We start from the raw sequence: 12,110 nt of genomic DNA on the forward strand, positions 1-12,110 counted from the left end.
CACCAAATTACGACTTTGGTGGGTGGACCCACCTGAAAACTGCTGTCCCCGCCAGGATCATAGATCCTGATGGGGTCCCAGCAGTCGGGCTTGTAATCAGCCATGACGGCACTGAACTCAGGGCTGCCTGGCTGCTTACAACCCCACTTTCCAACAGCCTTTTCATTGCGGGAACCCCACCATGAAAAGGGTGACGAAAAACCAGTGCCGGGAGCCACAGGGTCTCAAGACCGCCACACTTGTGTTGGCAGTCTGGACAGCCGCCAATGTGGCAGTCTGACTGCCACATTAAAACCCTGGCGGTTGGACCGCCAGGTAACCCTCATCTCACACGATCTCAGACCCCGGCAGTCTGGAGGATGGTAGCGGTCCTAATCTACAAGCAGCGCTGTCCTGGGAATTATAAACCCCTTCTCCACCAGCGGTTTCATGGTGGTAAAACTCCCATGAAAAGGCTGTCAGACAATGGTTGCAGGGGCCCCCAGGGGGGGCCCTGCAGTGCCCATGCCCTTGGCATGGGCAGTGCTGGTGCCCCCCAGCCAGCACCATTGCAGTGTTCACTGTCTGCTGGAGCACACTTGCAAGCTACAGCATTTCAGCCTGTTTCCCGCTAGGCCAGTGGGCCTAAACTCAGATTTCCGCCCACCGACCTTGCAGGAAACTCTTAATAACTCCGGCAGAGACGTCTCCGCCTAGGCGCCAGCCACCCTGTCAGGAGTTTGGAAGATGGGCATTCCCGTCCGCCAAACTCGTAATAGGGCCCTGAATGTATAGGCACCTCTTGTGGTCTTTTCGATGCCTATCCAATATGGTGAGATGTGCTTTTTAACTTCTCACTGGAGCTCTTTGTTGTGGAGAGAGTAAAGAACTAGAATTTTGGTAAGTGATGGAGATCTGTCCTAGACGGGCCCACAGGAGTGACTAGGTGTGGCCAGGCCTCCTTAAAAGGGTCAGTTTTGATGGAGACTTCTAATTGTAGATTTTTTACCTTTAGAATATTCGCAGGCACCAGACTGAATCTGGAAGATTTAAACGGCATTGCTCCTGCACACCAGTTGAGCCTGCCCATGTTTGGCTTCTCTGTAAATCTCGTTTGCTTTCTTCTTAGTTAATAGCTTGCCTTCATCATTGTCACATCTTTACCATTCGTTTGATTGGATGACTCGTACTATTCATCCCTGTTCTCATTCGGGTTACTACTTTTTCTTTCTTTCAGCACAAGAAGACAGTGTACGTGTTTCTAGCTTGCAATCTTGTGTTCTGCTTCCCCCCAACACCCAATCCGAGTACTCCGTGTTTCTCCCTTGTCCCTTTCCCCAAGCTATCTTTTGTTTTCCCCTCCTCTCCTAGCCTTTTTTATATTATTATTTTGGCCTCCCACCAGACCAGCTGAGTGCACCGCCATTGCTCCCTCATCCCAAGCCCACTCCTTATTTCTCCCACCTAATCCTGCGTTGGTCCCAGGACTGCAGAACTGTAACATTGTTTTTTAAATATTTTTTTGAAGGGCCAATTAGCTGCTATCTTCTGCTTATCTCATTTTCAGTGCAAAAAGTGCTTTCACTTTTGTGCAACTACAATTTTCTTATTTACCAAGCCAGATGGCTTCTGCCATCTTAGCGTGGTAAATAAATTAAAGAAAAACGGGGCCTGTGTAATTCCCTAGGTTCCTGCAAGCATGGTACCTCATGTGTGCCCATAAGCCATTACGCATGCATACACCTTGGGAATAACGCAGTCATCAGCATCGTCATTGGGTGCGTTTGTGTCTTCCTTTTTTGACAACGTTACAAAGCATCAGCAAAATGCATTGGCAAAGCCAATAGGCCAAAAGGGGGGAACCTATGACTTAGCCAATACTTGTGTTTTACCTTAATAAATTATTAAATATGGTCCCTGTTTCTTTCTCCTTTTATGCATTCTTTTTACTTACCCTTATAAACTTTCACTTCCCTGTGTCTTCATTCTTTATTCCTTCTTTCACTTCCTCCTTCTTTCTTTGCACTTTTCTATTTTCCTTTTCTTTCTTAATTCCTGCTACTGCAGGTCCTTCCATTACCATCACTCAACTTCCCATTTTTCTTATCTCCCACACATAGGCAGTGCATCTATAATTATGTTTACCTACCTCAGTCCCATTTTTTCTCTGACCCCTACTATCTACATCTGTGCCACATCCTCTCACCATTGTTCCATTCTCTTCAGAGGCCTGCAAGTCCTATGTACCACTTGTTCTACACACTTTCCCCTTCTGTTTTCACCTCTTATCTTTTCCTTATTTTTAATAGCCCCTTGTCATATTCTCCTCCTTTTCATGTGCTTCCATTATCCTTATTTGGTGTTTATATGGACCTCATGGGACAAAGTCAAAAATTCTAAAATGAGAGTTGATTCTTTTGTGTGACAGTCTTTATTAGAGTGCTAATCTTGCTAGAAGCTTGCTCTATGTGTTTTTTTATGCTACATTATTTTCAGTCTTACCTTACAATACCCATTCTGCTCTGTCCTTGTGAAACTCAGATGAATCTTTGTTACATTTTCTCCCAATGCAGGTCTGTCAGCCTCGGCCTCCCTGGTCTCGCTGGCGTGGATGATTGGCTCCTACCAGAAAGTGCTCCGCGACTCACGAGATGACAAAATGCCCATGTCCTACACCGGCGTGCTGGTGCAGATTCTCTGGCACCTCTTCACCATCGCTGCACGTGCCATCGCCTTCTCTCTCTTCGCCTCTGTGTTTCAGCTCTATTTTGGCATCTTCATCGTTGCCCACTGGTTCTTCATGACCTTCTGGATCATCCGTGATGAGACAGACTTCTGCATGTCTAAGTGGGAGGAGATCATCTATAACATGGTGGTTGGCATCATTTACATTTTCTGCTGGTTCAACGTCAAGGAGGGTCCGACCCGCTGCCGCATGACCACCTATTACCTCATTGTGCTTTCGGAGAATGCGGCACTCACCCTACTCTGGTTCCAATACCGTGAGATTCACCGCAACAGTATCTCAGACTACAGTGCACTGCTTATAGTCTGTGTAGTGACCTGCAGCTTTGCCCTGGGAGTCTTCTTCATGTGCATTTACTACTGCCTACTGCACCCCAATGGGCCTATGTTTGGAAGCCAGACTCAAGGCTCAGTCTTCCAAGAGGTGCAAGAGGTCTGTCCAGGGACTCCTGGGGAGGTGGTTACTAGCCCACCAAGGTCTCTGCCTCGGACTACAGGCGCTGAGAGGGAAGGCATTGCAGGAGACAGGGACAGCTGCATACCTGTTTTCCAAGTGCGGCCTAGCCTCCCACCTACACCTGTGGCCCGCACCCTACGGACAGAAGGGCCTGTCATCCGGATAGACTTGCCACGGAAGAAGTACCCTGCATGGGACGCACATTTTATAGACCGACGCCTCCGTAAAACCATTTTAGCACTGGAATACTCCTCTCCAGCCACGCCACGTCTGCAATACCGCAGTGTGGGTGATGCTCAGGAGGTGATGGAGTACGAGACCACGGTGTAGGCCACAACAGTGCTATTGCTGACACCATTGTCTGCTTCAGAGAAGCCTGAGGGGACACTACTCATGACTGCTTGCCCAAGGTCAGGTGGTCATTACTTGCCAGGGTTGTGGTGCAACCTCCTCTTAGCCACTGCACCCTTGCTCAGAGGGGCTGTCACATTATCTCCTTTGCATTTCACCTCGTTTTGTCTTTTGTTTGTGATAAATGAACCAGGGAAAATGGGGATGTAGGTGAGGAGATATGTGAAGGGTTCTGAATTTAGGTGCAAATAAGTTAACTGGAGAAAGAAAGAAGAACTGGAGAGCCTATGTCACTCATGGTGTGTTCATTCAAAGGGCTTGCATTGTAGGCTTTTATGCTTTGAGCCAACTCCGTGTCAACAGGGCCCAGAAGGAGAACATAGATCTCTTCTACATCAATATCAATAGAATTCAGCTTGTGTGGAAAGTGGTAAGCATAAGCAGAGCTGGCACAACATACAGCACCGAGGTAGGCGAGGCTAGTGATTATTGGTTCTATCCACAAGGGCATGATGATGTATTCTTAAGATATGCAAGTGAGGTTGCATAAATGCCTGGCCCAGGAATCACAGGCTGCAGAAAGAATAATCTGCCAACACACTATGGTGCTATTCCAGCATCCGCCCAGAGCGGCATTAGGTCCATAGTACTGGGATTCTGGACTTCGCCCTGAACAGGTAATCTATCCAGTGTAATGGTGCTACTTCTGTCATCAATGATGTAGATATACCTTGACAACCGTCCCCATATGGCTGAGGTACCTTTGACCTTCCCAGTGTCCAGAAAGAGGTATGAATCTTAAACTGAGCCAGAAAAGGCGCTGTTTAGTTTCCATCAGAAAAAGGAAGCACTCTTAGCCTCTGCATTAAAGAAGCACCACTCAGTCTCCACCTTCAAGGTTACCGCTTTCTGCCTCTCAAGTGAAAGCTATAATCCTCACTGTCAGAGATGTGATGATCTCTGTCTCCCCAAAAAGGAATGGGTATACTCCCAGCTTTACCATGCAGAACTTCCACCCTCAACATGCAGTATGCCAGACCTGTCAAGGATGGAATGTAACTCTTTGCCTTTGTCATAATGTGTTGTCATGCTACCCTCCTGAGGACAGCTATCTTACTTGCATTGCTAGGTCAGAGCGGTGCCAATCGCAGTGAGCAGGGGGATGCAACACTGATTAAAGTGCCAGAGCGGTCAGCAAAGACGCCAAACCTATTCTGGAACTCTACCACTCTAGTCCATCTTGACATCTTCTCCATGAACACTGTAGATGGGCTTGGAAAGCCAAAGGGAAAAGCACATTCTTTTTGAGCAAAGACACTACTTTGTGGTAATGCAAAAATATTTATCTGTCCAGTTCATCATTGCCCTTATGATTCAGATAGACGGACAATCTATGTTAAATTGACAAAGGGCAATTAATTGTGCCCTGTACCCTGGGTTTGCAGGAGAAAGGTTGGACCATAACACCAAGCAGTTAAGTCTTTCACCAAGTAGGTAGGACAGCGATGCTGATTCTCTGACAACCAGAAATCTGATCTCATGAGGATTTTACACACCAACAAATAGTTGTCACTTCCTTTTAAGTTATAGGGCACCTCGGCTCACAAGTGGGTGATAGCCTAGCCAGTCAAATGCTCATTGCCTTGATAGCCGGTTCATCCTTAAATAGCTACAGTGATGCAAATGGGTAGGACAGGGTTCCAACCGCAAAGGAAGACAAGGAAGCTCTCTCAGTGTTACTCTTGTTGATTTGAGGTGAAAAGCCCTGAAGAGATGATGAGGGGCTGCCATAGACAGCTAAATAAACTGATACTTAAAAGATGCTGAAAATGTCTGGGCATATACCAGAATTGATACCAGACTCTCACATAGAAACTAAGCCAGTGAACATAACTAACACGGTCTAGATGGGAATTTCTGGTCTCTGTGCCACACTACAGCTTCCAGTAGGGTGTTCTAAGGGATCTCCAGATGCAGTAATACTGTCAGCATGTAGATGTAGAAGACTTCCATACTCATATCAGTGTGTGGTTCTAGGAGCAGTTCTCGCACCAGCGTCGGCTGCTTATTTTTGCTTTCTAAACCAGGGGGTCCACGTTTGAGGGGATTAATCATCCTTTTGTGTGTATCAGCACGATGCGGAAATGAGGACAGAATCGGAATGGGTCAATACGAGCCACTGACTCAATCCTTCCAAAGAGCTGCCTTATCTTCCTTGTCTTTGGTGACTGCCCCTTTAACAGAGAGATGGGCTAACAGCACCCCGAAGAAAGAAAAAGAGGGAATGTGGTTAAGTTATTCAGCATGCATGGAATGTGTGCTGCCCAGCAGTGGCACCAAATCTATGACAGAGGTGGCTGACACACCGGAAACAAATGAAAAACCTATTCAGACCTATTCAACTTTGCCAGGTACCATGCTGCAAAGATATGTTCTATCACCATATATAGAGTAGAGGAGAAAGTGTTACTGTTCCTTGTTTGGACGATGCAAGTTAACTGCAATGACTCTATAACTCCACCACTAGAACTCTTTGATGTAAATGAATCATCATCTTAAGCATGGCCTGAACCCTGAATTATGATTGGAGCTCACAAACGAGAAACGCTGGTCTTCCCGAAACCATTATCAAAGAGAATATTTTACCAATTGTTTTATTTAGATGTTCAAGAATGTCGTATTTGAGGCAGGGGATGCCATGGTATCTCTGGATTTCCAAAGACGTTATGTGAATATGTCCCCAAAGCTGGGGTTGGAGCTCTGGTGATATCACCGGATTCCTGATTTAGGGGATCTCGAATGTCTCCTGCTGTGTGGGTTTGAGTTCCCGTCATTTCACTTGGTTTCCCTCAGAGGAGTTGTAGAGTACGTGTTGCATTTAGATTCCAGAGCATGTAATATTTCCAAATATTACTTTGGAAACTTCTTTCATGATACTGTGATGGCTTGCACACCGGTGTTCCCCATCCAATATGGCCTAATCAGAAGGCTGGATTTCACCTGTTTCTAGAAAAAGGCTATGACTATAACCAAAGCTAATTCAAAGCTGAAAGACCTATTCAGAACTATTTAACTTTGCCAATACCAGGAGGCCACATGTAGGTATATTTCTCCTTATGAGGCACTGAAAGATCCTAGCCTCAGTGACACCAGTGCATCAGAAATATCATCGCTGAACACTGGTAGACACAGATTCAATCATTAATATCTATTTCTAACTCAGGACTGAGGTCCGGCTGTATACTTTCTGGTGCCCCAGCCTAGAGCTAGGAAAAGAAGGAAGTCTGCCCCGTATTAGCTTACTCAATTAAAAAGGATGTGAGGCCTTTGTGGTGCCAAGTTATACTGCAAACTACACTTCTTTTAAATGGAGACTAAATTACACTTGTGTTGTATTGCTATTTCCAGTCAAAGCAGCTAACACAAATCGGCCTCCCGAGTTGGTGAGTGATAGCGCTGGCCTGCCTCATGCATCATTAGGATACTGACTGGTCCAAGTCTTAAAAGGACCGGTTTTTGATGAAGTGCTGGCTTTATGTCGTTCATATTGGATTGGAGTGCTAGAGTTGCGTCATCCATGTAGTGAGATATTTTGTTTTATATATACAGTTGGAGGTGAGAGCGGTGTGTGTGTTTTCTGGTATTGTTCAGCTCTTTTCAATTCAAGCCTTTATTCCTCATGACACAGCCCTACTTTGATTAGAATCTCAAGGTGGAGACCGTGTGGTGTTTCTAAGTTGTCTGTAAAAATAGGTGGCACCTCCAAAGAGTCTCTGGCAACATCTATGTGTCTCTAAGACCGACTGGCTCCTCAAGGACATCACTAATAATAGTTAGTCCCTGCAAAGAGTCAAGCAAGTCAGCTGTGGTTTCCAAGTCAACAATTGCTTCCAGCTTGGGCTGTCAGTGCCTGACGAGAACCTGAAAGAGTAAACAGTAGCTCCACGGAATAAGCACGATGAATGGGTGCCTCCAGTAAATCCCAAGACTAGTTAGTGCCTGTAAGAAATCAGCAGTGCCAACTCGTGCCCTTCAGGTGGACAGCGAAGTCTGTTGGTACATCCAATGAATCACTAAGGTCAAGCTGGGCCTCTGGGAGCGGTAAAGTGGTGCATTCAAAGAGCAAGAAGGTGACCTAGTGTTTTTTCAGAGTGAGGATGGTGGACTGGTGTCTCCAGAGGCTGCGAGTGGTCAGCTGATGCCCCTAGAAGGTCATCAAGGTTAGCTGCTGCATCTGGAGAGGTAGTACCAGTCAAATGGTGCTTCCAAAGCATTAGCATAGTCAGCTACTGTTTCCATGGACCAATCAAAATTAAGCGGTGCCTCCAGAGAATCAGCTAAGTAAAGGGGTGGCTCTAGTGAATACAGAAGGTTATCCAAGTCTCCAGAAAGTTGGTGTGGTAATACAGTGTCTCCAGTTAGGTATTGCAGTCAACCAGTGCCATACACAGAGTGTTTAAGAACAACCACTAACTCCATGAAATCGACAAGTTCAAAGGGTGCCCCTTATGTAAGAAAGGAAGGAAGGTTAACGTGTGTCTTTAGGAGTCAGCAGCATCACCTGTGCCTTCTAGGGAATAAGCAAGGCCATCTAGTAGTTTCAGTGAGTTATTAAGGACCACCTATGTATTCAGGAAGTTAATGAGGTTACGAAATGCCTCCAGAAATGCATAGGATTATGTTGCCTGGGATCAGCAAGGTTGATTTGGCTCTAGGAAGTCAATAAAAGTAAAGAAGTGATTCTGTGGGGTAAGCAATGTGACTGGTGCATCAAGGAAGTTTACAAGAACATGGACTTCTAAAGAGTAGGCATTGTCAACTAGTACCTCAATTAGTAAAAAAGGCAGCTGGAGCCTCCAAGAAGTCAACATGGTCAGACTGTGCATACAAGGAGCTAGAAGGAAAAACAGTACCTTAAGGGAATCAGGATATTTAGACAACACCTTCCAGTATAAGCAAAGTTAACTTGCGATTCAGGGGGCAGTCAAGGGGTTAACTCAGCCATTCAGGAGTGAGCAAGGTCGGCTGGTTGATCCAGTGAGTTAGTAAGGTCCACTGGTGTCTTCAGGGAGCTAGTGGGTTAACTAGTGCATCCAGAAGGACATCAGATACTCTAGAACCTCCTAGGATGCGTAAGGCTGAATGTATCTTGTGGGATCCTATAAGGTCAAGTGGTTCCCACCAGTAGGCTCAGTGGGTGCCTTCAGGCAGGCAGAAAGCTCAACTGACCACTTCAGGTATTAGCATGTTTAATTTGTACATCCAAAGATGAGGAACGGCAGCCGGTGCCTCTGTCACATTAGTGAATCTAGCTGTTGGTTCTAAGGGATCACTGAGACCGACTTGTGTCCCCAAAGAATTAGCAAGGCCAAACAGTTCCCCCCTTACAACTGCCAGAACTTTTCATGGCATGAGAGGAGTTAAGAGTGACTGGAACCTAAGTGAAGATTGAGGAGCTGGGTGTGAGTCTTGGATTTCTGCCTCCTCAAACGGAATTGGATAAATCAAATAATGTTCCTGTGCCTTAGTTTTACATCCATAAACTGGGGGTGCTCAGATGCCACCATATATTGGCATCAGGTGCTAAACTCTTGTAGATATCCCTTCATTTCAAGATGTGGAACCACACACTAGTGTCCCAGGCCTTCAGTAAATGGAGAACAGCTGATATACTCTGAAACTGTCAGTGCCGCAAGAGGAAAACAGTTTCTGCGTCTGGCTTTAATTTCTTTCGAACTGGGTGGAGGTGTATGGAGATAGGGTATGTAGGGATATCTGTTTGATGCTATGTTCATGGGTTTGATGCCTGGTGGGTCTTCACAGGTCAGTAACCTGTGTACCTTTGAGTTGCTTGACAACAAATATCTGTTATTGGAAGTAGGGTACTTCTTGGTGTGGAAATGCATTTTACAAAAACTTGTTGTATTATAATGGGACACCACTGAATCGATTGAGTGTAGAGTGAACACTTTGGTTATACAACACCAGAGAAATGCATAAAATAAAGTGGGTGATGGTAATGCTGAAATCAAAATAACTGGAGGCACTGCTGAGATGTTAGGGAAGCCCAGGCCTGCTGACAAAAGAATGAAGGGAGGCAACACTGCTGAAAATAGGGTGATTGGAGGTGCTGCTAAGATTATATTGAAGTGTTGCTCGGGACAGATTGGCTGGGACATTGCTGAGATAGTAGTGCAAAAAATCACTGCTGTGAACCGACTATGTAAAGGCACTGCTGAGACTAAAGAGGAGCAGACCACAACAAAGAGGTAGATTGGGTGTAGACACTCCTGAATGTGGAGGCCAGAGCAACATTGCCAACAAGAGCAGATGGTACTGATGAGATTGTATGAACTACCTTTACTGATGAGAAGAAACCAGAAGGATGTAAGGCATCACTGCAGCCAGAAGAGATTGGGTACTGTTGTTCATGACGTGTGGCTGCAGGCTTCTGCGAGATGTTATGGTAGGAATATAACATTGAGAAGAGACTGGGTAGATGTGCATCAGAAAGGAAGTAGTCACTGCTGGGACAGCGCTGCTAAGAAGAAAGCAAATAGTGTCACTTCTGAAAGGTACCATATGCCAGCTGTGAAAAGCACAGTGCTCTTCACTGATGGGAGGTTTGACATGGAAAAAGTTAAATCTACACATTAAGAGGTGCAAAATGAAAGGTGGGGGCGCGGACAGAATGTCTCCCCCCTTTTTGTTAGTCTCTGTAGGAACCGGAGCCTTGTGGCACATACCTGTTCTGGGTGGGGGAGTGATTGTGCCTCTCTTGGGAGGGTATATTAAATTTATAGATTATGTTTATTTATTTATAGTGCTATTACCACATGGGTGGTGTCACCAGTATAGAGTCCCGCGCCAGCCTAAGAGTTGATCAGCCCCAAAGATGGTGGCAAATGTGTGGCATTAATATGTGGGTCCTCTCTATGCACCGGGGTGTAATCTCAGAGTGGCGGGATTTGAAAATTAAACTGAACGTTCATTTTGCTGTTGACTGCCTCACTGGTTTACTAAGTGGGGATGACCAGCTCAGTTTCCATCTACCAATGTCAATAAGCTTAATTACTTCCGGACGTCGACACGTTCTTTCCTGCCTGTTGAATTTCTGTGGCATTCTGTTTCTTTTACTCTTCTAGGTGCTTTTCTCTCATCTCTGACTGCATCAGTCCCTTGCCCGGCTGCCTCACTCCACCTACTGTCTCTCTCCCTTTTCTGATACATTTGTCTGTCTCATTCACTTCGCTAGTGACTGTCTTTCTCTGCTGTAACTGATTCGTCAGTCTTATGTCTCTTTTCTTCACCTCCTCCCCATCATTCTTTATTCCTTCCCTGGCAGATGTGCTTTCTTACGTCATTGGCTTTGCTGTCTCTTTCTCTGACAGCTTTTTCAGTCGTGTGTCTGACTGCCTCACTTCACTGACTATCACCTGACTGCCTGTCCCGACTGCTGATCACCCGTGAGTGACTTGGTCACTTCCCTGTCTCGTACCCTGACCTGAATGCTTCCCTCCCTTACGACCTCATCTCCGTGACTATTTCTTCTCCTCTACCTGCTTTCATTCCTTCGCTGACTACGGCAGGTCCTCAGTGTGTGAGGGGTTGGGGGTCAGGGAGAAGTGAGTGGGGTCCAAGGCCAGTTTGATGTATCTCCTTCCGATCTGGCTGGAATCAGTGCTTTAAATGGAAACCTGGGAGTGCAGGTACCCACAAGCGGGAGTGCCTGTTTGCTGCTGAGAAGTGCAGGTACTCGCCCATTAAATGTATTGCAGCAGTGCTGAGAAGTGCAGGTACTATCCCTTCCAGTTTAAAGCAGTGCAGGCGCTCAGTACCGGACAGTACCTGCCCATTTAAAGCACCGGCTGGAACCCTGTTTGTGATCGAGTAAGGAAACACACTGACCTCATAAAGAGGGCGTGAACACGTGGCATGGCTCTGGCCATCCCGGACCTGTGTTGGGAGCCCATGTTCTCGAGGGCCATTTTCTCCCATCCTGCTGACTGTCTCTACTTCCCAGGCCTACTGTCTCCCTCTCTCTATGCCTTTGCAGATGGCCCCTCTCTCTTCTTCCTCAGTCGATTTCTAGCTTACTCCCTGGCGAGGGTCTCTTCCCGCACAGCTTCCAGTGTTTCTGGCTGTCTCTTAGAACATCACCTACCACTCTCTGTCTCATCTTTCTGGGCCTCCCGTCTCTGTTTCTGTTCACAGCGCCATCCTTTGTGTCCGTTGCCGCTGGAGCCAGATTCCGGGGATGTCTCTTATGAACTGAGCTGATCCAAGAGAAAGGGCTGCATCGGGGAGGACAAGCCGGTGGCATTCTGTAAAATACATTTTTTTGTATACCACAAACTTTTTGTATATTTTTAATTTTGCTGCTACATGAAAATATTAAAATTCATTTCAGTAGAGCCTGGCTGCGGGCTGCTTCCAGTGTGTTTATCTGTCAGGCCGTGCTTTTCTCGTCTGCCTCCTCGCGGCATTTTTTCTTTCATCGCCCACCCAAAATCCCACACAACTGCTGTTCCGCCATTTTGAGAGAACCTGCTGCCACCCCCGGAATGAAGAGCGCTCG

The 12,110-nt window shown here is 46.3% G+C and overlaps 1 protein-coding gene and 1 long non-coding RNA gene across 2 annotated transcripts in view; one reads left to right on the plus strand and one right to left on the minus strand.

Moving 5' to 3' along the window:
* XKR7 (XK related 7) overlaps positions 1-11,946 on the plus strand; it is a 90,422-nt gene extending 78,476 nt beyond the window's left edge. The window contains exon 3 of the mRNA XM_069243376.1: positions 2,553-11,946. Coding sequence (XP_069099477.1) covers positions 2,553-3,511 — 959 coding nt within the window. The 3' untranslated portion in view covers positions 3,512-11,946. The remainder of the gene's footprint in view (positions 1-2,552) is intronic.
* LOC138303875 (uncharacterized) overlaps positions 1-12,110 on the minus strand; it is a 140,255-nt gene that overhangs the window by 15,040 nt on the left and 113,105 nt on the right. The window lies entirely within an intron of this gene.

Source organism: Pleurodeles waltl, chromosome 7, assembly GCF_031143425.1.
Source record: "Pleurodeles waltl isolate 20211129_DDA chromosome 7, aPleWal1.hap1.20221129, whole genome shotgun sequence".
NCBI lineage: Eukaryota > Metazoa > Chordata > Amphibia > Caudata > Salamandridae > Pleurodeles > Pleurodeles waltl.